The 27,238-nt window shown below is 48.1% G+C and overlaps 1 protein-coding gene across 1 annotated transcript; it reads left to right on the top strand.

Moving 5' to 3' along the window:
* Positions 1 to 235: 235 nt before the first annotated feature.
* Positions 236 to 26,444, top strand: LETM2 (leucine zipper and EF-hand containing transmembrane protein 2). Its single transcript, XM_066639461.1, has 11 exons — positions 236 to 266; positions 3,430 to 3,519; positions 5,704 to 6,139; positions 9,524 to 9,667; positions 10,262 to 10,396; positions 11,732 to 11,935; positions 13,898 to 14,017; positions 14,987 to 15,097; positions 18,758 to 18,847; positions 19,604 to 19,678; positions 24,270 to 26,444. The coding sequence occupies exons 2-11, from the start codon at positions 3,473 to 3,475 to the stop codon at positions 24,318 to 24,320; spliced, it is 1,413 nt and encodes a 470-aa protein (XP_066495558.1). The 5' UTR covers positions 236 to 266; positions 3,430 to 3,472; the 3' UTR covers positions 24,321 to 26,444.
* Positions 26,445 to 27,238: the final 794 nt, after the last annotated feature.

Raw genomic sequence — 27,238 nt, 5'->3', positions numbered from 1 at the left:
TCCCGGAAGCTCCGTCTGCGCGTTTCACTCTAGATTGCGTTCCAAGTCTCTCTCTCGCAGCCTTGGAGAGAGGTGGGACAGCGGGCAGGGCAGACGATAGAGTTGAAGCTTTGGGAAGGCGGAGCGGCGGCTGAGTTTCCTAAGGACGCAGGGGCCGATGGGAAGGGCCTGTAGTCCGGACAGAGTCTGGGTGGGGGGCTGAAGCGGCCTGTTGTGGGGGGAGGGCGGGCGAGCGAGGGGCGGCTCGGCTGAGCTCCGGGCAGAAGGTGAGCGAGAGCCTGAATCCGCCTCGATCCTCCCCCAGCGCGACTCCTCGAAGGGACTGGGTCTGTCTGCAGTGCGCAGAGGGAGGGGTAGGTGTGCCTGGGGGTATTGGCAGGTGGGCAGTGTGGGGTAGTGGTTAGGGAGCCCAGGTACAAAGGGAGGCAGTGTGGGGTAGTGGTTAGGGAGCCCAGGTACAAAGGGAGGCAGTGTGGGGTAGTGGTTAGGGAGCCCAGGTACAAAGGGAGGCAGTGTGGGGTAGTGCTTAGGGAGCCCAGGTACAAAGGGAGGCAGTGTGGGGTAGTGCTTAGGGAGCCCAGGTACAAAGGGGGGCAGTGGTTAGGGAGCCCAGGTACAAAGGGAGGCATTGTGGGGTAGTGGTTAGGGAGCCCAGGCACAAAGGGAGGCAGTGTGGGGTAGTGGTTAGGGAGCCCAGGTACAAAAGGGGGCAGGTGGGCAGTGGTTAGGAAGCCCAGGTACAAAGGGGGGGGGCAGAGTACCTCTGCCTTCAACCCTTGCATAGAAGAGGGAGGTTGGCAGGTGCAGCTCAACAGGGAAGGTTTTAAAAGCTGCACCTGTCAGCATTGTCTTTTCTATAGGATGGCTAAAGGGACAGGTACTCTGCCTTCCATTGTATCTGGTCACCTTAACCACTACTCCACACTGCCTACCTGCCACTACTGCACTGAGTTAGTGCACTGGGCTGGGGGAAAATGTCCATCAGCACAGGTTATAAGTCATGATGGGTATGTGGGACCTCTTGGTTCTAGAAGTAGGCTGCCTCAGAATGCCAGGTGCAAAGGGTGGCACCAGGGTGCAGGTCTCTTGATGTCTTGTGTGCTCCCTGGGGCACCTGGTGGGCCACCATGAGATACAGGAAGCTGGATTGGATGGGCTTTGGGCCTGATCCAGTGGGGTGGGTGGGTTCTTATGTTCTTGTGATTGCCAGCTGCTCTCCAGGGGTTTAAGACTAGGGGTTCTTCCTTGCCTGGTATAATGCCACTTTAATTTTGTTCTAAGTGCTGGTGCTGCTCCAGTGATAACTGGGGTTGCCAGATGACCCAAAAAGGTGTGCTCTTGGGTCTTTAAAGTTGGATCAAAGAGAAGCTAATAGGAGAAGGCTATATTCTCCACAACATTGTTCTGTGCATACTTGCCTGCTGATGTTTGCAGTTGGAGAAGACAAGGCAGCAAAGGGTGGTTTAAGAAAAAAAATGGCAACCCCAGCATGCCTAGGGCAGCAAGTTTGTTTTCCATTCCAAACAGAGAGGGGGGTGAAGGCAGTTTTATTTTTTCGTGGATTTTGGTGTTTTCCAGAGTTAGAAGTGTAGAAAACAGTGTTGTGTTTTTATTCCAAGAATGCGTTTTTAGAAATTATAGTGGCTTTAAAAGTGTACCAGGTAGGTGATATAGGTGGTATAGTGTCAGCAGATGCAACCACTTGCATGTAGAGATGTTAGAAAATGGTTTTATATATTGCAGTTTTTTAAAAAACAAAAATGAGAAGTGACAAAAGCAGTGTCATGTTTTTATTTCGCTATAACTGAAAAAACCACTTCTAGGCATAACCACTGGTGATTTTAATTATGGGAGGGCCCCAGGACAAAAGCACTGCAAGGACCCCTCTCCCCATTTTCAGATAGCACTCTTTTCCTCTGCCCTACTTGGAGGTACTGCTAGGTATTGAATCTATGAGCAGAGAAGGTGCTTTGTTATGGAGCTGTCCAGCCAAATGAACAGAACTTTCCTTAGAGAAGATATATTTTGAGAGGGAAGCTCTCAAAATATATCTTCTCTAAGGGAGGTTCCATTATTTTGCTGGGCTTAACTCTCAAGTCATCATGATTTAGGGCTGTCATTTAATTTTCCTCTTACAATTTCCAGGTTCTGGCAGAATAAGTATGTCTCTGGATAGTGATTAATAATGGAATTGTTGACAAAGAAAAAGCATTCTGATGCTGCAATCCCATATGCACTTACCTGGGTGTTTGTCCCATTGAATACAGTGGGACCTACTTCTGAGCAAACATGCATAGTATTGCGCTGTTATGCAAAAAGTTCTTTTCCTTCAATTAACCATAAAAGTCCAGCAAGGGGGGACAACAACAAGCTATTTGTCAGGAGGCTCTTATACTACCTCTGGTGACACCTACTGACCCCTCATGACTCCCCTTCAAGTCTCTGAAGGGGCCACTTGCACAATGCAGTGAGGCTCCCTGCAAAACTTAGTGCTTTGCACCCCCTCTAGCCGCGCTTTGTACAGCATGGGGCCAGGTAGTAGCACAGAAATTACTATGTAGACTGCCTACTATAGCAGTCTAGTCCAGATGCTAGAGAAAATGCATTTAACAGCGCAAAACACTGATGCCAAGAGCATTGCTAAGATTTAGCTTACCTTTGTAAGCAGCCTTTGGGTCCTTCAAGGAAAGGCAGAAATTGGTCGTTATGAGCTGAATTTCTGGGTGCAGAGCCTTGCAGTTCCATCTGGTTAGAAACCAGAGCATGGGTGCAAGTCAAATATGGATGACTATCAAAATTTAACCTTCTTTAGCTTGCAAATTTATTTTGGCCAGCGAAAAGTAAATTACTATATAAACAAGCAAATACATGTGAAACCCAAATAAACCAAAATGGGGAACACCAGAACGTCAATAATCCTCATGGGAAGCTGCATGAAAGAGGAAAACACATGGATGAAATTTGAAATGTGTTCATAATTTAAAATGGCTGAAAGAGCAAAGCAGATGAAAGTCAAGTGGATGAAAATCAAAATATTTCAATGAATAGAAGCTCATTGATCAGGAAGGTTACTTAAGGACCTTTTGCATGTTATGTTTTTGAGATGTGTATCTTGAGTATTTGCTGCTGTATAGTGTCTGGTGGCTTTTAATTCTATGTACAAGGACACCAGCAGACAAAAACCGTATCTGTAATTGAATTATTGTTTGGTTTATTTTAAAAAAGTTTATCCAGCTGTATCCAAAATGCTTACAACACTTAAGTCATCCTTTAAATTATGTTTTACTGTGATATTTATAGCTGAAGACTACAGAGGTACAGATCTGTTTAACAATCTTCTATATACATTGTTTATTGCTCTCTTAAATTGTGTGGATTATTTTTTCTCAAGGGAATGTGTGTTTAAAACGCTGTGTTTCTCTGTGTCAGGCCATAGACACCAAACAGACTCACTCATCTCCAAGGCAACAACATGGCCTTCTACAGCTGTAACATTCTCCTTGCAGTGGCCAGGTCCAGGTAAGAAAAAGACTTGGATTATAGCATGGCCCAGTTTTCAGTCATTGAAGGCTTAGAGAAGCAGTATTTTCCTACTCCGGCAATGAAAATAGCATCATAGCAAGGGATTCAGCTTTAAAAATCAACCATCAGCCTTATGGAAGACTAGCATTAATTTTATTTATTCAGTATATTTATATCCCACTCACAGAGATGGAATTTGTTGGGGAAGGGGTTGTAGGTCAGTGGTAGAACATATACCTTGTGTGCTGGAAGTCCCAGGTTCAGTCTCTGGCATCTGTGGGTAGGGTACAGTAGGGAAAGATTCTCCTCTGAAATTCTAGAGCCCATCACTGTTAACAGTGTTGAAGCAGAAAGGCAATTTGCCAAATTCTCCTTCTAAACTTGGTCTAGAGAATGTATGCCCACTTTAAACTAATTAGTTCCCCTCTTCCCTCAAAATAGCCCTGATCCTTCAGAAAGCTCTGCTGGACACCACCTCTAGGGTAGCTCACCTGTTCAACCTGCAGAGTTCCTCCTTCCTCCACTCTTCTGCCCACTGCAGCAATACCTTGGCTCCCAGCAGCTCCTGGGCATGGCAGCCACACACCAGTCTCTGTTCATTCAGTCCATCCTCTTTCCTCCAAACTCCTTCCTTCCACTTGCCAACTTCCTTCTATTTATACCCACACACTCACTGCTCCAGGTGCTGCTTTTATCCCTGTAATGACCTGGCTACCTCTACTAGCTGCAGCTGTGCAGCACATCCACTGCTCAAAGCCTAGGTTTTAACCCCATGCTTGCCTGCCAGAGTTCAACTATGTGCCAGGGTTCGTGACCTGTGCTGTATATACCTAACTTCAGTAAGCAGGCTTCCATGTTCAGTGTAGCCCAGCAGAACTTCTGAAATAAGCCTCCGTGCTTCTCCCAGACATTGGACAAGGGTAGGATCCCATCTCTGCAGTTGTGTTGGTGTTCCAAAACACACGAGAGCCTCAAGGCTTCTGAGTGTCTCTAAAGCAGGGGTGCTCAAACTTTCAACTTTAGGGATGCTGGACCTTTAACAAGTGTATAGAAGAGAGAATTTCAGCAGGTGCAACTTGTCATCTGTGGGATGACAAGTTGCACCTGCTGAAATTCTCTCTTCTATACACTTGTTAAAGGTCCAGCATCCCTAAAGTTGAAAGTTTGAGCACCCCTGCTCTAAAGCACTGGTTCCCAAACTGTGGTCCGTGAGTTCCTGAGAAGTGATCTGTGAGGTCTCAGGAAAAAAAAGATTATCTTCTGTCATGACCAGCGTGTCATCAAGCAAGCGTTCCTCCTTGGACCACCAGAGAGTTCTGAAATATCATGGCTGCGGCTGTGGTCATTCTGTTCTTTGCCCTCTTTGGTAGTCCATAGGGGACTACTTGCTTGGGGGGCACTTTCCCAAAGACCACCAGAGAGGGCTTTGAACAGACCGCTCTCAGCCATAGCTGGCAACAAAATCTCTATAAATAATATATCAATAAATCTCTAATAAATATTATCTAATTATTTACAAATTTAATGGTATTTTTTGTTTGTGGGTGGGGGTTGCATGTATCCACAACAATTCCTTTTTTTGCCTTAGTGGTCCACGAGTTCCTAAAGGCTGGAAATCCCTGCTCTCTAAACCAGTGGTTCTCAAACTTTTGGCACTGAGACCCACTTTTTAGCATAAGAATCCGTCAGGACCCACTGGAAGTGATGTCATGACCGGAAGTGACATCATCAAGCAGACAAAATTGTTAACAATCCTACCCACACTTACCAGGAGTAAGTCCCATTGACTATCATTGTTAAAAGATTATACATAGTAACTTGTTAAAAATACAGGTCTGTAACATATCCCCAAATGCAGTCACATCCCATGATAGGATCAAGTCTAATAGATTAAAAATGAAATATTGATATGAATGGGGACCCACCTGAAATTGGTCACGACTCACCTAGTGGGTCCCAACCCACAGTTTGAGAAACACTTCTCTAAAGTCTAACAAAACAGCATCGCAGGCAGGAGCCCAACTGCTGAAACAGAGTGAGGGCAAATTCAGTGCCAATTGCAAATATTGGCCAACTGGCAAATGTTGGCCAATTACCTAGACCAATTGAGATATGCATCCTTTTAACTCGAGCACCTTTATTTTGTTGCAGCAGTAACTGTTGTCTCTTTCCCTCTTCCAGGGGACCTCATCTGCTTGTACACTCCAGCTGCTCCCCGTCAGTTGCATTTGTCCAGCTGATGGATTCCCACCTTAACCGAACGTACCTGAAGGACTCTGAAAGCCAGCAACTGCCCTTTGGCCTGCAGCAGGGCATTGGACTACCTCACTCGCAAACAAAGCCCCTACGCATGCTTCACACGTCAGCTTGCTGGCACCAGGAGCTGAAGGACAAACCTCTTCCTGACCAAAGTACTGTAAAAACGGACACAAAACTGACCAAAGTTCCGGCAGCCCCAGTTACAGAGGCCAAGAAATCGTTACGCCAGAGGATTGTGGATGAATTGAGACACTATTACAATGGATTCCACTTGCTTTGGATTGATACACAAGTTGCTGCTAGGATGGTGTGGAGACTGTTGCATGGACAGGTCCTCACCAGGAGGGAAAGGCGAAGGGTGAGCATAGGCTGGCTTTTGGGGAAGGCAAGCGCAGTAACCAGCACATCAGGCCAGTTCCTCCCTCCTTAACGGACCCTCTTCATCCCTGGATGGTGAACAAAGCAGGCAGATGGTTTTCTGGAGTCTTCTTCAGCAGGAGGGACTCATCCCCCCGAACATCCCAATTTCAGGCTCTCACCAGGTCTCGCTCACTAGTCTGATAAAGCAGGGGTCAAACGTCTTTCGTATCATGGGCCAAATAGCATTCACACCACCTGCAGAGGGCCAAAAGTGACATGATTAAACAGGAAATCATGTCATTAGGCAGATGATGACCAGAAAGAAGCACTTTGCTTGCACATAGAAACTCATTAGCTGCAAATGACAGAAGAGAAAATGTGCACATCTTGATCATATTTTCAAGATACGGGAGAGCCAATTATGATGCAGGGCCACTCTTTCAGCAGCGCTGCTTCTGCCACAACATCACTTCGCGGTTCAGTAGCTGAAAGGTGGCCTGCAAAGTGACACCAAAGTAGAAGTGGCGCTGCTGAAAGGGCACCCCTTGTGATAATTGGGCTCTCTCAGCACTTTGGCAGCATCTCCTTCTCTCACCCCTCTTGGTCTGCCTTTCCCCCACCCCCATCGTGTTCCTCACCTTTTGAGGCCTCCTTCTGTCTCTCTTTCCCTCCCCAGAGCCTCAGCAGAAGCATTGCTGCTGAAATGGCAGTGCTGGGACATCCCAATTATCACAGGGGCAGCTAAAGAGCTCCTAGGGGCCACATTTGGCCCACGGGCCTTATGTTTGACACCTCTGTGATGAAGTCATGCTGGATTGGGTGGGATGGTCCAGCAGTCTGTTTCTCATCATGGCCTGGCTGCTGCCTTGTAAGCAGGTCATGATGGGTACAGTCACTCTTTAGCCATTTCTAGCAGTTAGTGTTTGCTGCTAGTTCCAAGATGCAATGGGACCCTTGGGCAACCTTGCCTTGTCATTGCCCCCTGCCCTTTCAGTGGCAATGTAGCCCTTTCTTGACGCACATGTATCTAAGGAAAAAGTTTATCTGCTATGAAACGTGAGAGATGGGTAGATTCTCAGATGGTCAGCAAAACACTGATGCCGCTTTGGGGGCGCGTGTGTGTGCATGCAGAATATTCATTGTCGTGTAAAGAATCCCAAGGCAGTGTCTTTGTTCTGTTTTCTGCTAAGAAGAAGGCTTTTCAGACAGTCCAGCTATGTAGCCCTACCCCCAGTGCACTATGATGCCATTGCACCTCACAGCAGAGCGTGCAAAATTAGCTGCTAAAATGCATGGTCATCTGTTTCTACCAAACTCCCCTAACATTTTCCAAAAGTTGGATGTGAATGACCAAAGCACTGACACCTGCTTCCAAGCAAAACCCCATTCTTTAAAACGGAACAATGAAAAGCACTGTGTGTTGGCAACCTTCAGTCTCAAAAGACTATGGTATCCCGCTCTGAATGGTGGTTCTGGAAAAGCTTATCAACCATGAACAACAGAAGTTTGTCCTTCTGCCCTGCAGGTCTGATAATAGCTTTTTGTAGAAAACCACTAATGAAAAATTCCATCATACTTGTTCATCAGGCTGTTCTCTTTGTAACTTCATACCTTATATTAAATCAGGTTTCCCCCCACCCATAGAAAGATCAATAAGTGTGATGTCACAAGAATATGTCTACTGTTACATGCAGTGCTATCAATTATTCACTGTGAACACCTTAGGGCCCAATCCTATCCAATTTTCCAGCACATTGCGGTGTAGCCGCAATGCAGCCCCAAGGTAAGGGAACAAATGTTCCCATATTTTTAGGGGGCCTCTGTGACTGCTGCCCCACCACAAGATGCAATGCGTGACCCCTTGGCACAGCTGTACCGGCACTGGAAAATTGGATAGGATTGGGCCATTACTTATCAACCGTTTCTCCTTCCATAAAGCCCTGAGAGAAAGTGTTTTCTGTATTCCACACTTTCATTCAATCACATTTGGGAAGTCCATAATATGGAGATAATGTTTTAGGCTTCAGTCCCTCGCTGAACACAGTAGGACAGTGGTTCCCAAACTTTTTAGCACCAGGACTCACTTTTTAAAGCGACACTCTATCGGGGCCCATCTAGGTTTATGAGACTTTTAAAAAAGGAGATCTAGAAAGACGTTATTTATTTAACAATAACCCCAAAAAAGATGCTCAAACATTTATCTCCCTATATTTACGCATGCTTGTAAATTGCAGGAGCTCAGTCTGCGAGGAGCTGAGCTCTCTGCAAGGCAATCAGCAGCTATATGATTTTTGAATAGCCTCAGGGCTTGGGACAATTAGTTATCTGATCTTTACATCACCCGTTTTTTATTGGAGGCTCTGTTCAGCTGCAATGAGACCCCCCCAAAATCCAGTCCCAACCCACAGTTTTAGAACCACTGCATTAGGACTTTTGAGTAGACAAGTATAGGATATTACTGTTAGATGCTTATTTTTGTCTCAGATTTGCTTTTCCCCCAATCTTATCTATCTAATTGCAGAAATGATTTCGTTGCAGAATCAGGCCAGTTTCCAACACAATATGCAGAAATTAATAAGACCAGGCACTTCATATTCGAGAAAACAGGAAAACCAGTTAAAACCCTCCAGTCCTATAGGACAGTGGTATTTAAACTGGGGCATCGCAATGCCCCAGCCTGTGGGTCCTGGCCTCTGTCCCCTTAAGGGGCGGGGGCAGCCAGGAAACAGGGGGAAGGCAGCGGGGGGGGGCTGCAGGGGCTTGGGTGCACTTGCCCAAGCCTCCTGCAGCCTCCCGGGGGTGCGGGGAGCCCTGCGCAATCTTCGGCAGGGCTCCCCAGGTCAGGAAAAGTGAAAGCGGAGCAATCGTGCCCCGCTCCGCAAAACCGGAAGCGTAGCATGATTGCTCCGCTTTCCCTTCTGCAGGGACTGGGGTGCACCCTCCAGTCCCTGCAGCAGCCGTCCCTGTGTGCGGGGAACCCTGCGTGAGCGCCTGCAGGGCGCCCCAGGTCAGGGAAATGGAGAGTGGAGCGATCGTGCACCCCAGTCCCTGCAGCCCCCTGAGCTGCCTCCCCCCCTGCCCCAGAAAGACTTACCGTGGGTTTCAAACTCCCGGAGAGTTTGAAAACCGCAGCTATAGGAGATCAAGAGCCTGGCACAACAACATATTACTGGTGTCCTTAAAACAAGCAGGAATGCACACTGGCAAGCTCATCTGGAAACAGAATTCCAGCACGCCGGAGCCACCTGCGTAAAGGCCCTGCTCCTCACGTCTGCCGATGTAGCTTCCCTGCAAGTCAGTGCTTTGGAGCAGGGCCTTGCCCGACTCTCTTAACAGGTGGAAAAGCCACGTAACATTTGCTTTGTGTCTCCTGCCCCTGCAGCTGTTGAGAACGTGTGCTGATCTCTTCCGACTGGTTCCTTTCTTGGTGTTCATCATTGTACCCTTCATGGAATTTCTCCTGCCTGTATTTTTGAAACTGTTTCCTGATATGCTGCCCTCGACCTTTGAAACAGAATCTAAAAAGGTCAGTATTGAAAATGATGGAAGCCAGTCTTGAGCTTTGCTGCCCCCAGGACATAGCAAACCACAACAGGGCCAACATATGCTGCCAGGGATTGTCTGCCTAGGCTGCATCGAAAGCATTTATGATCAGGGTGATTTGTTTTCCTAAGCTGCATGGGGAGGGATGGTTGTGGAAATTGACAAGAACAGTAGCTAGATATGGGTTGTTGTTTCAGCACAGGAACTGGGCTTTTCCAGTGCAAGGGTTCAAGCTAATCAAGGCCAACAGGAGTGCCTTTTGGGAACATCAGAGACAGATTTCCTGTAAATTCAGAGTATGCAAAATAACCTTCATGACTGAAAGGATGTGATGAAACTGACTAGCTGCAAGAGATAAGGGGAGAATATGATTTGTGGCAGAATCCTATGCCTTTTTGACTCAGAAATAAACCCCACTCTCTTCAATGGGACTTACTCCCAAGAAAGTATTCCCTGGGTGCAAGCCCCAGTGAACACAAAGGTTCTTTCTTCTGAGTAGACACACAGGATTGCACTGTTCACTTACTGAGAGAGAGCACCAGACAAACACTTAATATTGTGCTGTTGTCCTTTTCAGGAAGAAAAGCAGAGAAAAAAGCTGAGTGCCAAGTTGGAACTGGCCAAATTCTTGCAAGAGACCATTGCAGAGCTGGCCAGAAGGAATAAAGCCAGCGCTGGAGAAGCCACCAAGTTCTCTTCGTATGTTCAACAGGTATAAACCGCGTAATGCAGTGGTTCCCAAACTGTAGGCCATGGCTCTCCAGGGAGCCGTGGAAACCAGCCAGCGGAGCAATGGAATCCGCATGAACAACCCACTGCACTAGACCAGTGGTTCTCAAAAGTTTTAGCACCAGGACCCACTTTTTAGAATGACAGTGTGTTGGAACCTACTTCGAGCGATGTCATTAACCTTGATGCTCTTTACACTCTCACATAATACCAGAACCAGGGGACATCCACTAAAATTGAGTGTTGGGCGGGTTAGGACAGACAAAAGAAAATATTTCTTTACTCAGCATGTGGTCGGTCTGTGGAACTCCTTGCCGCAGGATGTGGTGCTGGCGTCTACCCTAGATGCCTTTAAGAGGGGATTGGACAAGTTTCTGGAGGAAAAATCCATTATGGGGTCCAAGCCATGATGTGTATGCGCAACCTCCTGATTTTAGAAATGGGCTATGTCAGAATGCCAGATGCAAGGGAGGGCACCAGGATGAGGTCTCTTGTTATCTGGTGTGCTCCCTGGGGCATTTGGTGGGCCGCTGTGAGATACAGGAAGCTGGACTAGATGGGCCTATGGCCTGATCCAGTGGGGCTGTTCTTATGTTCTTAACCTGGAAGCGATGTCATCAGTTTAGGCTTCAAACCTAAGCCGCCATCAGCCAAAGGTCTCATTACACTGCGCTCGTGCTGTTATTTTGCATAGCTCAGAATTCAAACATTCAGCCTCAAAAGTCAAAACTGAACACGGTCTCGGATCCTTCTCCAATCACACAGCCCTCCCCCTTTCCAGTGTCTCATCTTCCCACCTATTCATGGCAAAGCACATGCCTCTCTCCCACTGGAAGCCTCCTCTGCCTAGCAGCTCTGTATTTTCAGCTCTATCTTTTCAATGGTGGCTGAGTTAGATGCAATGCAACCCACCTGAAATTGGCTCGCAGCCCACCTAGTGAGTCCCAACCCACAGTTTGGGAAACACTGCCCTATACAGCTATAGCCCTAATGGGGAGCTGTGGCCAATGGCCCAAAAGGTCAAGGGAGCCACCAGTCAGAAAGGTTTGGGAACCACTGCCATAGAGGTTAGTGCTAGCAAGGCCTCTGAGTCACTTGTGTAAGGAGGTTCCAAAAATTTCCTGGAAACTCTGGCTGGGTCTGCTTTCATCTCTTGCTTGCAGAGAACACGGGGGCAACTAGTGGGCTGGTGTGGGACAGGATACTGGGCTAGGTGGGCCTCTGGTGTGCTTCAGAGGCATCTTTCTTGCTGTATTGCTTGTCAAGGGTAGGGAGGTGAGGGTCTTCTCATGGGAATCCTGCGCATTGCTCGATACAGGTGCGGCACAGCGGACAGCAGCCCAGCACCAAGGAGATTGTGCGGTTTTCCAAGCTGTTTGAGGATGAGCTGACCCTTGAGCACTTGGAGCGGCCACAGCTGGTCATCCTCTGCAAACTGCTTGAGCTTCAGCCCATTGGCACCAACAACCTCCTTCGCTTCCAGCTTTTGATGAAGCTCCGGTCTATCAAAGCTGATGATGAGGTAAGGAACATGTTGGCTTGGTGTGGATTGGCTAGTGCCATGGCTCTGATTGCACCAGTTCTCTTCTTCTGATCTGCCATGTACTCCCCTGGTTTAAGAGGTATAGCTCTGCTCAAGTCTCAGGGATGGAGACATAGTGCTTTTGACTGCTAGATTGTGTGCTTCATAGCGCTGTTGCGAGGATAATTGTGGTGAAAATTGCTGATTATTTTCCCCCTATTTTGGAGCCTCCTGTGATGCCTCAGCATCTCAAAAAATACCCGTGAGAATCCTGCTGGAAGAGTTGCTTCTCTGAGAATCCTTGAATTCATTGCCATTCCTGAAAGACCTGGTGACACAGCTTGACTGGTCATTTTCCTGAAACTTCCCCCTGTCCTCTGTAAGAGCAGGCAGATCAGACAGTGGCTTTAAGAGGCAGGCCAGGCAGAGGTTCAAGGTCCAGGAGGATCTTGCAAGAATGTCTAATGTCAAGACAAAGAATTTACACGAGGACAAAATTACCAGTGTAATTCTATGCAGGTATACTCAGAAGCAAGTCCTATTGAGGTCAGTGAGGGTTATTCTTTAAGTAAGGATGTTTAGGATTGCAGCCATAGTCTGCCCGTGTCTGTCTCGGGAATGGATTTTGTCTAACCGCTTGGGTCACACATCCTCCCTCAGTCCCTGGCTGCTCAAGCTTGTGTGTGAACTTGTGCAGATTCAGTTTTCATGCTGCTTCTTTTGGGGATTAAACATTTAAAATTAAAGCTAAGTCCGTCAACAGCCTGAAGAATATTTAATGCATTAATTGCAGGCTTGCAACCAGTTCATTGATTTGGACTTCCATAGTATTAAAATGTCTGACACTTTTGACTTTTTGAGAGACTTTTAAAGCTTAACAAACACAAGCTACTACTCATGGTTAGGTCACCTGTAAAAATTCTGTCTTTCTCCAGTACAGTAATGGATCAGAAATGCATAACTAACATAACAAAGCAAAAACTAAACCAGCCTGCTAACTCTCGGACCACCCATTAAAATCACTCCTTGCCTACTATTCAGCTGCAAGCACTGACAGATCTATTGATGAGAGTTTGCTGCCCTAAAAATGTTGATATTGTCACCAGATAAACCAGAACCAGGGGACAGCCACTTAAATTGAGGGTTGGGAGAGATAGAACAGAGAAAAGAAAATATTTCTTTACCCAGCGTGTAATTAGCCGGTGGAACTCTTTGCCTCAGGATGTGGTGATATCTGGCCTAGATGCCTTTAAAAAGGGAATTGGAGATATTCCTGGAGGAAAAGTTCATCACAGGTTACAAGCCATAATGGTTATGTGCAACTTCTTGGTTTTAAAAGTAAGCAGAATGCCAGATTCAAGGGAATGACAACAGGATGCAGGTGTCTTTTGTGCTCTCTGTGGCATTTGGTATGGGCTACTGTGAGCTGGACTAGATGGGCCTTTGGCCTGATCCAGTAGGGTTCTTCTTATGTGAGTTCTTTGTATGCAACATTTAGGGCAGATTTGGGTTCAACCTAAGCAAGCTGCATTGAGGAAGGCCAAAGATCCAGTCAAGCAATGATATAGCCAGAAAAAGCTATTTTTTGCATTCTTAGCATCTCTCTCTCTCTCTCTCTCTCTGTTATTTTATATATGTAGCAGCTAGAGGGGGGCGGTGCACTAAGTTTTGCAGAGAGCCTCCCTGCAGCTTGCAAGCAGCTCCTCCCCCTCCCCTCGGGAGCCATTCGCCTCCGTTTCCCCCACCCCCCTCACATGGCTCCAAAAGGGAGGGGGGGAGTCCCTTGCACGCTGCAGGGAGGCTCTCTGCAAAACGTAGTGCACAGCCCCCCTCTCGTGACGCCTCTGTTATGTAGTTTCACTTCCTTCAGGAATGCACAATGCTTGCTTGAATGGGATGAGGGCATTTGATTGCCCAAAAAACAAGGCGATGTTCATTTGATCACTGTTTGCTTGCACACAGATGATTGCCAAGGAAGGTGTTAATGGCTTGAGCGTATCAGAGCTGCAAGGTGCAAGCCGGACGAGAGGAATGAGGTCACTGGGCCTCACGGAGGAACAGCTGAAAGAGCAACTGAGTCAGGCAAGTTGCAGACAGGAGGGGCCCTTGAAAACAGGTCTGTTGAGAGCCGAAGGCATTCGTTACCCTGGACAGTTTCCCCTTTTCATAGTTCTGTGCAAAAGACAAAGGGGCTTAGCACTCTCAAGCTTTTCTCTTCCTCTCTGCCTTCAGATTTGATGGTGGCACCAAATCCCAGCTAGGACTGGTTTTGTTTTATCAATGCATCCCGCCTTGTTGGTTACAGGAGGTCAGAGTATTGAAACTGCTTCAAGGAGCACTGAGCAAGGCTTGAGTGGGAACAGCAAGTAGCAGGCTGCATTCCAAAGGCTCTGAGGACACCTCCATGCAGGATGGGCATTGCTATTTAAGAGGTGCTTGATTGAGCTCAGGCTGCGGTCAAAGCAAAGCAGACCTGTTGAAGGCCCACCTCTTAGCTGAGATCTAGCAGGAATTTAGAGTGCTACGCTTGGAGCATTGCTGGATGGTCTCCAGATGTGCCCAGTGTCTTCTCTGCTGGGAGCCTCCTTAAGAGTGAGGAGTCTTGAGTGGGTGGAGCTGTGGGTTCCGGTTCCTCATGTGAAAAGGCCAAACACCTGGCCACAAGAGTAGGGTCAGGTGTCCCAACCAGCTGCCTTGCAGAGCACTTCTCCGTGGACTGGTCTTCAGCTGGGGCAAGTTTCTGCTGTCTTGCATCAGCAGGGTTATCCTCTGTCTCACTGCTGCTCTCCAAGGCATTTCGAGATCAGAAGTTGGCAATGAAGTAGGGTGTGCTTTTCAACTTAAACTGACCAAGAATCTTCGGGGGGGGGGGGAATAGATCAGGCTGTCAAGCAGGAACGGGCAGCTAGTGCACAAGGATAGAGGCTTGTAAAGGATGAGGGTTGCTTAAGCAGAATGGTAGTCAAGTTCCAGCACTGCATCAGGATTTCTCAGAAGTCAAAGTCTCCGATTCCCTAGCCCGTCTCTCTCCCCTTCTTCTCTCTTGCACAGTGGCTGGACCTTCACTTAAAAGAAAATGTTCCTCCTTCCCTCTTGCTGCTTTCTCGTGCCTTATATTTGACAGAGATGAAACCCAAACCGATACCAGTGACTCCAGCTGAGGTGAGTGAGAACCATAGCAGGAACTTTGAAACTGATCCAACCCTGTCTGGTTTCCGAATAGGAAAGCAATATTGGAAGACCAAGAGGGATATATTAGAAATACGGTGGGCCCTCAGTATCTGTGGGGCATCCATTCCAGGTCTGTCCCCCCCCCCACTCCGAAATCTGCCAGGGGAGGAGCACTGCAATTACTTATCTGGGGGCCACACCCAGTCCCCCTGAGGCTTCCTCAGAAGGCTTCAGGCCTTCACTGAAAGTCATTTCCAATTTGCACCAGCAACTTCTGGTCACATCCTGAAGGCCTCCAACCACAGGCTTGGCACAGGCCCCTAAGGATAAGGGGGACCCACTGTACTACAGCAGCTCTTATCCAAGGAGCAAGGCCACCATTTAAGGAAGGTTGGCTCACGTCTACCCCTCCCCGCACTCAGGAACACTTCGATTTCTGGCTACCATGAAAGGTCTGAAGTTGTAACCACAACACAGTATATTTTTAAAACATTTATCTTGCCATATGCAGCTCACTCTTATACATGCGTCCTTAGTTCTAAGTTCCCTTCTAGACTTACAGCCCAATCCCATGCAGATCTGCTCAGAAGTAAGTCCCATTGTTTTCAAAGGGGCCTACTCCCAAGAAAGTGTGCATAGGATTGTAGCCTCAGTCCCTCCAGGGACTGGGGTAGAGCTCCTGCTTTGTATGCAGCAGGTCCCAGGTTCAGTCTCCAGTAGGGCAGAGAACAGTTCCTTGCCTGAAAATCTGGTTGCCAATCAGTGTTGACAACATTGAACTGTATGGGTCAAGGGGCTGACTCAGTATAGGGCAGCTTCCTGTGTTTTCAATAGCACAATCCTATGCATGTCTACTAAGTCTCATTGAATTCAATGAGACTTACCTTCAGGTGTGTGTAAGATTGCAGGCCAAGACATTAATTGATGTCTGTATGACATGTCTGCTTTTCTGTACTAGTGCCCAAACTGACATTCTCAAACAGCAGACCAGTAAATGTCAACAGTTTGAAATACTAAAATTCAACATTGGAAGAGCAGCAAAAATGCCTTAAAATCATTAAAATGGCAGACCAGGCAACTGAAAACCTGATTACAAGGACAGGTTTTAACCTGGTGCTTAGATGTCATCAGTGAAAGTGCCTTCTTCATCTGTTTGGGGAGGTGTTCTCAGGATGAGGTGTCCATACCAATTCCCTTGCCTGGCCTCATGAATGGAGGTCCCCAAAAAAGGGCTTTAAAAGTGACTCATTAAATTCAATGTGGGAAGCATACATAAGATTGAAACCCTAATGCTAAATATATCAAACAACAGTTCTTTGTATCTTGCTGTGTATTCCCCCTCAGTCTGAAATGACACTTATCTAGAGAATGCAGGCTGCTTTGCAATTTTCCCAGTACCCCCAAGAATCGAAGATCCCCCCAGTAACATATACCTGTTACTGTAGCAGCTGAGATGCTGCTGCCTTTCCTAACCTAGGCATGCATAAATGCTTCCCTGATCTGGTCCTCCTTGATGATAGGTGCACATTGCACAAAGCCACACAGTCCCCACTTGTGTCCAAGACCTTAGAGGGTGATGCTGCAAACCCAGATTAGCGTGGCTGTAGAGCTCAGCCGTTTTCCCCAGATACTGGGGTGAAACTACTTAATTTCTGCAGGATCTGCGAGCTTGATAGTGACACCAAACTCTTTGTTAAGAACATAAGAACAGCCCCACTGGATCAGGAAATTGGCCCATCTAGTCCAGCTTCCTGTATCTCACAGCGGCCCACCAAATGCCCCGGGGAGCACACCAGATAACAAGAGACCTCATCCTGGTGCCCTCTCTTGCATCTGACATGCCCATTTCTAAAATCAGGAGGTTGCGCATACACATCATGGCTTGTAACCCATAATGGATTTTTCCTCCAGAAACTTGTCCAATCCCCTTTTAAAGGCATCTAGGCTAGATGCCATCGCCACATCCTGTGGCAAGGAGTTCCACAGACCAACCACACGCCGACTAAAGAAATATTTTCTTTTGTCTGTCCTAACCCTCCCAACACTCAATTTTAGTGGATGTCCCCTGGTACTGGTGTTACATGAGAGTGTAAAGAGCATCTCTCTATCCACTTTATCCTTCCCATGCATAATTTTGTATGTCTCAATCATGCCCCCCCTCAGGCACCTCTTTTCTAGGCTGAAGAGGCCCAAACGCCATAGCCTTTCCTCATAAGGAAGGTGCCCCAGCACCGTAATCAACTTAGTCGCTCTCTTTTGCACCTTTTCCATTTCCACTATCTCTGGATGTCGCAGCCAGAACTAGACACAATACTCCAGGTGTGGCCTTACCATCGATTATTTGATACCATCGCTCAACCCTGTCTCCAGGTCATTTATGAAGAGGTTGAAGAGCTCTGGTCCCAGGACAGATCCTTGGGGCACACTGCTTTTCACCTCTCTCCATTGTGAAAATTGCCCATTAACACCCACTCTCTGTTTCCTGGTCTTCAACTGGGTCTCAATCCAGGAGAGGACCTGTCCTCTAATTCCCTGACTGTGGAGTTTTTTCAGTAGCCTTTGGTGAGGGACCACGTCGAACGCCTTCTGAAAGTCCAGATATATAATGTCCATGGATTCTGCTGCATCCACATGCCTGTTGACCTTTTCAAAGAATTCTATAAAGTTTGTGAGGCAAGACTTACCCTTACAGAAGCCATGCTGATTCTCCCTCAGCAAGGCCTGTTCGTCTATGTGTTTTGAGTTTCTATCTTTGATGAGGCATTCCACCATCTTACCTGGTATAGATGTTAGGCCGACTGGCCTATAGTTTCCTGGGTCCCCCCTCTTTCCCTTTTTAAAGATTGGCGTGACATTTGCTATCCTCCAATCCTCTGGCACTGTGGCCGTTTTGAGGGACAAGTTGCATATTTTATTCAAGAGATCAGCAACTTCATTCTTTAATTCCTTATTAACTCTTGGGTGGATGCCATCAGGGCCCGGTGACTTATTGATCTTTAATTTATCAATAAGGTCTGAAACATCTTCTCTTTCAACCTCTGTCTGACTTAATTCCTCGGTCAGGAGGAGCTGTTCGGGCAGCGGTTTCTGCCTGAGGTCTTCTGCCGTGAGGACAGATGCAAAGAATTCATTCAATTTCTCTGCCATCTCTAAGTCTCCTTTTATCTCCCCTTTCCCTCCCTCACCATCCAGAGGGCCAGCTGCTTTTCTGGCAGGTTTCCTGCTTCTAACATATTTGAAGAAGCTTTTATTATTTCCCTTAATGTTGCTGGCCATGCGTTCCTCATAGTCTCGCTTGGCCTCCCGTATCACCTTCTTACATTTCTTTTGCCACAGATTATGTTCCTTTTTATTCTCTTCATTAGGGCAAGACTTCCATTTATGGAAGGAAGCTTCCTTGCCCTTTACGGCCTCTCTAACTTGGCTGGTTAGCCATGCGGGCACCCTCCTGGACTTAGTCGAGCCCTTCTTCCTTTGCGGTATACAATTCCGCTGGGCCTCTGTTATTGTTGATTTGAGCAACCTCCATGCATTCTGGAGAGATTGGACTCCTTTAACCTTCCATTTCAACCTCCTTCTAACCAGCCTGCTCATTTGAGGGAAGTCTGCTCGTCGGAAGTCAAGGGTTTTTGTGTTTTGTTCTTTCTTCAGCCTCCAACGACAGAGGGTGCTGCAGACATGGCAACTGTGAAAGATCATGAGACCTTGCTGGATTCTGCTCCTAAAGTGCAAGGAAGAAAGGTTAGCAAAAATCCCTTTTGGGATCCCAAGGCCTGAACTTGGTGGGGCATGTCATTTGCGCCAGTGGAACCAATATTTTAGGGACGAAAATGATGTGGTGATAAAGGGTTAAAAGCCTTCCACATTCATCACTGCACTGTAGAATTTTATTTTTAAACTCCGAACTAGTTTAATAGCATGTCAACTTTGGGCCTAACTAGGCAACAATTTGGTGCATTTTAGAAAATAAGCTATTGGGTGTGAGCTATTGTTTTCACTGCATGAAAGTGAAGGATTTCCTGAGGGACTTCAGATTCTGCAAGGCTGTGGTAGCACTAGGGCTGGCTCACCCATGAGGCCACCTGAGACAGTTGCCTTAGGTAGCAGATTGGTAGGGGAGTGCCCATCACTAGAGTAGCTCTGGAATGCCCTGATGGAAGCTGCACTGGGCTACGATTCTGGCCGCACTGCTTAAAGAGAACACTGCCCACCACCTTCCTCCACTGCTCCTCCTCCCTAGACAAAAAATGGGAGAACAGAGCAGAAATGGAAGTTTGGAGGTGAGCTGGAGTGTCTCTGGTGATGGCAACGGCTTGTACCATTAGGTAAGGGAAATGGTATTTAGGATACTTCTTCAGGTGCCACAGAATTTTGTCCAGCCCTGGGTAGTACCTACAAGCACCTTGGTCCCAATATTGTACGTTTAAATCAATATTTTGCTCCTTCCTGTATCTTGATAGGAACCCCCAAACTTAATGTTTTCTTTCTCTCTTGAAGAGCGAGGAATTTGTATCACAGCCAACAGAGAAACTACAAGCTCCTGAGGTATCAGTCAAGCTTCCTGCAGGAGAGGTGAGTTTTACATTTACTTCTAGCCAAAAAATTTTATGTCACATCTTGTAAACCGATTTGGAGCTTGCCAGACAGATGAGAACAGCTGAAGAGTGTTTCATTGATTAATCATCAACTTTTAAACCAAGTAACCATATTTAAGTGGTCTGATTGACTACACTTAGATCAACTATAAGAATTCAGACATCAAACCAAACCATGGTTCGCATCTTCAAATGTAAGGCAAACCATGGTTTTGATTCACTTTTCCTATATGCTCAATACTGCTGTTCCTATGGCCTCTGGTGGCATTTCCCTCTGAGAAATCTGGTGCTTCCCCCCGCCATGAGATCGCATCAAAATCACACTTAATAGTCATGCCCTGGCTGCACACAGTGCTAATTTCCACTGCCACCAGAAACAGTGTAATTATCACATTATCCAGGGTTCCCTGAGGAAGGAGAAGAATTGGAAGCATCTTGAGTGACTTCTGTGCTTCATGCCCCCCCCCCCTCTCTCTCTCTCATATCTACACATCCCCATACAATCACCCTGTTTTGCCAAATTCCCTTTCCATATTTGGTCTGGAGAACTTATGTCCACTTTAAGCTAGTTAGTTCAAACACAGCTAGCTCTAGCTGCATACAAAACTACTACTGATCCCCAGCGCTAGTGGGAAGATAACCAATGGGTAGCTTGCTTGTGGGGCTGCAGAAGTCCTTCCTCCCTGGTTCTCAAAGCAACAGGTCTTCTGGGTACAGCAGCACCCCCTCAGCTCTCCACCACCCAGCAGTCTCCAGCTGTCCCTGTTCCAGCAATCCTCAGTAGTCCATCCATCTGTCAACCACTCAGTCTGTTGGTCAGAGAGCAGGTTCAGTAGTGGGTCAGCTAGTCCGTTCGTCCTTCAATCAGTCCTTTCTCCTTCCTCCAACCTTTCCTCTTTCTGCTACACACAAAAACTTTTCCTCCTTCAGCTGCTTCTTTTATCCCTAAGGACAGTGGTCGGCAACTTTAAACATTCAAAGAGCCATTCGGACCCATTTTCCAGAGAAAAGAAAACCTTGGGAGCCACAAAACCCTTTTGACATCTAAAATGAAGATAACACTACATATATAGTTTTTTTTTTACCTTTATGCTATGTATAAAAAAAAAACTTTAGTGTGTTGCATTTTTTTAATCCCACCAGACACCCCTCAAGCACCACTGGTGGTACCACTGGGTATACTGGTGGAGAAACCCAGGAAGGCTGCATGTGCTGATCACGACTTGGTGCCTCAGAAAGCACAGCCTTTGGGCCACCCAGGCACACAGACACCCCTGCCAAGGGCACTCACATGCAGTGGCGTAGCTGGAGGAGGGCGCAGCACTCAGCCTGGAGGGGAGGTGGGCGAGCTGTTGCAGGCAGACCTCGAGGATCCCGCCCGAAGGGGCTTGAGCGCTCAGCGGGTGCCGGGCTGGAAGGAGAGGAGAGTTTCTTCTCGCCCTCGTTTCCGCAGCTCTCTGCCTCTCTCCTGCTGCCTCTGGCTGCAACCCGGGTGGGCCAGCATCCCTTGGCCAGTGAAGGGGGCAGCTCTGCTGGACACGCGTCTCTGGTCTGCAGCCCGGTGGAGCGGAGGATGGGGGTCCCGGAGGGAGTCCTGCTGCTGCCCCTCCGCCTCCTGGCTCCTCGCACTGCCCGGTGCCGCCCCCCGTCACAGGTGATGTAAATTCCATTGATTACAGTGGGATTTACTTCTGAGTAGACAGGCACGGGATTGGGCTCTCACAGCCCAATCCTATACACACTTTCCTGGGAGTAAGCCCCATTGACTCCAATGGAACTTACTTCTGTGTAGACAGACATGGGGCTGGGCACTTGGTTGCTAGCAAACCCGCCAGCAGGGGACAGCGATGTCACAGCCCCCCCCCCCCGCAGAAGAGGCTCCCCTGCCCCCGCACTCTTGCGGGTGCGGGGGAGGGAATGATCTGAGGAAGGACCCACAGCGCCCACCCAAGCCCCCCCCTTTAGGCTGCCCCACACAGCTCCAACCTGCTGCCCCCCAACCCTCCGCCACACCGATCCACCTGAGGAGGAGAGGCTGGCCGCGATCCGGGCTGCTGGGGTTGCAATCCTATCTGCATTTTCCTGGGAGTAAGTTCCATTGATTACAATGGGACTTACTTCTGAGTAGACAGGCACAGGACTGGGAGTCAGAAGTATGTCCCATTGTAATCAATGGAACTTACTCCCAGGAAAATGCAGATAGGATTGCAACCCCAGCAGCCCGGATCGCGGCCAGCCTCTCCGCCTCAGGCTGCGATCCTGCACACTTTCCTGGGAGTAGGCCCTTTGGAACACAGTGGGACTTCCTTCTGAGTAGACCCGCACAGGCTTTGCCCTCCTTCTCCTGAGAGAGGAGTTCTGCTGGGCTGGGCAAGTCCTCGAGGCTCCGTGGCAATCAGCGGAGGGAGGAGGGCTGCCATGCCTGGGGCGGGGAGTGATGAGCCACGCTCCAGCTGGGCTCTCTGCCCGTCCCTCTCTTCTGTTGGGAGGCGCCTTCTCCTTCGCTGCACCGGCTCTCCGCCTCCACCAAATGGCTGAGCTCCAGGAACAGTGAGTGCCGCCACTTTCACCCGGACTCTAGAGCCGCAGCTGATGGCTGAAAGAGCCGCTTGTGGCTCTAGAGCCGCCCCCAGCCTAAGGACCTTGTTGCCTCTTAAGTGGCTGCAGCTGTACAGCCCTTTAATTGCATTCTAAGGCCCTGGTGTTAACCCCATGCTTCCCAGACCTGTCAGAGCAAGGGACCACTGTTGACACCACATGCTGTTCTGCTTAAGGGATCTTGTGCATTTCCACTACATGCACACCCCCCCACTCAACCCTCCCTGGGGGGCTGCAAGGCTGAGCTCCAGCAAATTGATGCTGCTTTTGGCTTCCAGTCTGGACCCAGGGTCCCTTTCTGTCAGCTGCTGCTCCATGCGGGGCCCCCAACCAGAAAAACTGGCATCCATAGTACTTATGGTCCTGTCTGGTGTGGCTAAGCCCACCCCCTGAGCTAAGAGCTCCTTGCTTGTCCATCACCTGAGATCCCATCTGGTCTTGTTGGAGATGTTGCTGTGGACATGAAACCACTAAGCTGAGGCTTCGTGATTCTTTTCCTTGTTGACAACAAAACCGTGGAATTGGGACAGGCCACTGCCGCCCCCCGTACATCTACGTCAGCCCATTCCTTGGACAATGACCTGATTGGAATGTTGTTCAGATGTGGGTATATAAAAGACCTTGAAACCTCAGGTGGGCCACCAAGATTTTGGTAAATTACTGCTGGCAGCTGTGAGACCAAAAGGGAAACACTGGTAGGGTCTCTTCCCATAAGCAAACCTCAGGAATCAGCAGTGTACCAGGCGGCTGGGAATGCGGAAACGGGCCTCAGTTGATCTGAAGAAGCCCTCTTTTTCCAGAGCTGCCACCATGGGACAACACAGCATCTCCACCTTGAAATTCCTTCTTTGCCAGAAATGTGTGCAGCCATTTTAGATCCATGATTGTCCCCATTCTCCTTTGGGAGAAGAAAAAGCATAAACCCCCAATTGCCTGGGGGTTACGTGGGTCTGATGTCCTTGGTCCAGGACAAGAGCTGGAACTTTGCCTGACCTCCCGAAAGGTCTGGGAAGGAGGGGTGCAAGGAGGGGTCCTTCTCTTGAACCCTGGTTTTGGAAAGACCACCAGTGTACCTTGCCACAGCTTGTATAGGAGTTTGTGGTGCGGCAGCAGAAACAGGGCCTTGAGGTTAGCAAGGCACAGGGAGAGAGAGAGAGAGACTTCCGCTTCCTCTGCATTGTCACAACAGCTGTTGTTGAGAAGATAAGATGCTGCTGGGTTGTTCTGCTCTTTGCTGCTGCCAGAAACAGTGTATTGGTGGGGGGGGGGGGAGAGACTGCCAGCGCAGGGTAGTAGGTTGGCCTCTAGCATCACTGTGAAAGTCTCCTCCCCTGAGTCACTGTGTCAGCTCCTGGGCTCAGGCCACAAGGCTGCAGCCTGAAGGGGAAAGAATGAGTTCTGAGTATTTTCAGGCAACTGACATTGGTCTGATTGAAAAGCATCACATGGCTAGCAGTGCGGTCCTAGGTCTATCTCGTTTAGTGGGTAAGTGTGCATAGAATTGTAGCATAAGGCAGGCAGTCTCTGCCTGCAGTCTTGAAACCCCTGCATTCCAGTGGGTGTTGCAAGATCACCAGCTGCCCATCGCCCAGCAGTGAATGCATCTGTTCAGCTGCCAGGCTGCTCAGTCCAGCGCTGTGCCTGGATTTCAGAAGGAATCCAAAGTAGGGCTGTCCCCAGCATGGCCTGGCTCCCACTTGCACCATCAAGCCCCAGTATACTGACCTAGCTCACCAGGGGCTTCCACGCAAGGCCTATTGACACCAGCTGGGACCAGCTCCAAATATAGGGGCAAAGGCTTGGTCTGAGCAGATGCGTCTGGTTGGTGTCTGGGAATCCTGTGGGGCCCATAGAAGGAAGATGGGACACGAGTGCAGTGATATGTTTAGGTGCCGGCTGTGTGTTTTGCACAAGTGTCGCAAAACGGACCCCAGCTATGCTTCTAAGATCTGCCTGTTGCTCTTTCCTAGACCCAACTGAAGGCCTCCCGGAGCAGCAAAGCCAGCGCTAATGGAGTGTAGCCATGATCCCAGCCAAGACGGAAACCTTTTGGGAAGAATACCCGGGCATCTGATCCTTCTCTGAAACAGCCGCCTGTGGGCCGTTATTGCAGACCCACCCTTTCCCCATGCACAAACCTCAGCGTTCTGGCCTTCCTCCCTCTCCCCAAACCTCTCGGACTCCTATCCAGGTGGGCTTTGGTTGCACGTAGGACAGGCCAAAGAGCCCCTGGCATGGAGTGCCAACCTCCTCATTTATCAGACCCTGTGTAATTTAACTTATTTTTTGTAAATATGTACATAATCTACAAATGGGACAAGCCGTAACTTATGCAACAGTGTCAGATGTTAAGATTGGTTTTTCTTAAAACTTCTAGTAAAGCAGTGATTATTCATTTTAATTCCTCCCCAAAGGCCTGAGAATTTGGGACCACTTTCCTAAACGATGGTTATTGGGCTTCCCAAGCCACAGAATGACACACTGAGTTGATAAACTGTTTACCATTACTAAACATGTTTACTTGGAAATAAGTTCCACTTACTTCGTGGAGACTTTTTCTCCCAGTGTGCACAGGATTGGAGCCCTAGTCTCATGGAAGTCTATGGGATGGGCAATTTGATCAGCAGGTGCCAAGGGCTTTGAAACTATTCTCCTTTAATACAAAAGCTCTTGTGCTATCACATGACCTATGGAGTCTACTGTCATATTGCTGAATTTTGCAGAGAAATAGCCCTTTTGGTGACAAGGGCCCAGCCCCACCGCAACAGTTCATAATATGGTTTAAGGATGTTGACTGAAGTCTGGGTTAAGCTGTAAAACGAGGGTCTCCAAACTCCAGCCTGCGGTGCGCGTCATGATAATCTCAGGTGCAGTGGTGGCAAAGCTTGACCATTCCACACACCGTGGCCTCCTTTTTCACAACTAATCTTTGCAGCAACTCAGGCTGGGCACATCGGCCCAGAAGGCACTGCGTCCTGATTTCAGGGGGAAGTGGCTGCCCAGTGCGGGTTGCTGCAGAGATCAGAATTCTTCAATTCCTAATTTCTGGCTCCCTTACAGGAAAAATTGAATTGATCTTTTACTATTTTTGCATTCATGGTCATCCTCAAAGGTCTGTGTCCATCTCTCACGAAGGTCTGCTAAAAACCGCCATGGTCCCAACAGGTGGGTTAGTATGTTTTTGCCAGTGTCTCTGTATTCAGGATAGTCTCTGGGCGATGGCCACAACTAGAGAATTCTTCAACTAGTCTTTTGCAGATGGATTTAGAAGGCAAACCCTTGAAGCTGCCTAATGATCAGAGGGTTGAGGATGCAGTGCAAGAGAACAGGGAACCAGTGGAGGGGGCAGCATTAAGTCCCTTCCACTGTTTTTGTTGCAGGAAGTCACCACCTTGGAACAAATTGCAGCCTCACAATAGGGGCTTTTGCTGTGCAAACAGAGGGGGCTTAATGCTTTCTCCCAAACAGTACAATGTGCTGTTACATCAAATCCTCCAGCCGTTTGGCAGCTTCAGAGGTTGCTTCTGACCCACTTCTGCCTTTTTAAACCTGTCTGTTAAGGAAAAGTTCAAGCTATTGTCTAGTTTGGCTCCAAGCCGAACAAACAGGCTTACATCCAAAAATCTGAGAAGCTGGCTCTCAGACATCCCGCTAGTGAGTGTGCGGTGTTTAACGTTAATTAAGTTTGAAAGGTTTTGATCACTCAGCATACCTTCCTGGCAAACATGCAAAAGGAACCAGAGACCAAAAGCTTCTGTCTCTTTTAAGTACTGTACATTTCAATACCCTGAGCTATATATATTCCCCCCCCCCCCCCGGTACATACTTTTCTCTGGGTATACAGCATTTGGATTTTTTAATTTAATTTTTTTTAAACTCAGTGTAACATTCAGGATAGATCTGTCTAGTTTTTACAGGACTCCTTTTGTAAGATGCACTAATTTGACGGAGCAGCTAGTTGGCAGATGAGAACCACCACCCCCACACACCACCACCACCATCAGGGTCCCTGCTGTAGACCCTTCTTTGCAAAACTCTCAAGAGGCTGTTCTTTTGATTTAGCAAATCAATACATTTGGGTGTACTGCAAATATAATGTTCAGACCACTGCTGGAGGGGTCTGCTTGGATGGGGCGAGTCCAATAAACAGCCCTGCTGCTCCTTTGTGCCTCGTGGTTATTTACATAAAAAGGGTGTCATGAGATGCTGTGATCCCCCCCTCGTATTGCCAGAAATGGAGAAATGCCTCCATTTAGGCATGGGTTACCAGAAAGGAGCTGCAGCATCAGAGAGCTTGGGTCACTGGGAGAAATTCTAAGGAGGGAATCAAAAGGTACGGTGATGTCATCAACCACCAAAGAACCTTCTCCAAAGACCTCTTCGGCCCTTGATGCCTGCAATGCATTGAATTGTTTGTTCAATTTCCCCCCAAAGGGCACCCAGGGCAGCTCACAGCAGACTAAAAATTAAAATACATATACAATAAAATACACAAAACATCATACATAAAGCAACATAAAGGCCATCATCCGTAAAAGCGTGGAATGAGTTAGTAAAAATCAGCAGGCACCTTATAGGGTTTCAAAGGCTTTTTGAAATAAAAACATCTTCAGGTTTGACTGAAGGCGAATAAAAAGGGAGCTATTCTCAGCTTCAAGGGGAGGGAATTTCCTCCAACAGGAGCCACCACCGAGAAGGTCCTATTTCTGGCTGCCATCCCCCTAACCTCAATGGCAGCACAACCGAAAGGCCCCTCTCAGATGACTGGAGGGAACAGCTCTCATTATGACTGTCAGGTACGAATGATAGCAAACCATCGCCAACAGGTCATCTGCATTGCCTCCTGGCACTACTACTGCGCACCCTGTTTTTCAAAGAGTCCCTTCAACATACAGCTCTGGATGACAGGGAGAGGGATGAATCGACCCCTCCCCCCAAG

Source organism: Tiliqua scincoides, chromosome 11, assembly GCF_035046505.1.
Source record: "Tiliqua scincoides isolate rTilSci1 chromosome 11, rTilSci1.hap2, whole genome shotgun sequence".
Classification (NCBI taxonomy): Eukaryota; Metazoa; Chordata; class Lepidosauria; order Squamata; family Scincidae; genus Tiliqua; species Tiliqua scincoides.
The sequence above is the reverse complement of the archived record's forward strand: the minus strand, read 5'-3'. Positions and strand labels throughout refer to the sequence as shown.

Bases quoted from the DNA above. Each gene is read 5' to 3' on its own strand.
- LETM2 (XM_066639461.1), top strand. From the start codon at position 3,473: ATGGCCTTCTACAGCTGTAACATTCTCCTTGCAGTGGCCAGGTCCAG. The intron at 6,140-9,523 runs GTGAGCATAGGC...CTGCCCCTGCAG, and splicing joins CCAGGAGGGAAAGGCGAAGG to CTGTTGAGAACGTGTGCTGA. The intron at 15,098-18,757 runs GTGAGTGAGAAC...TTCTTTCTTCAG, and splicing joins TACCAGTGACTCCAGCTGAG to CCTCCAACGACAGAGGGTGC.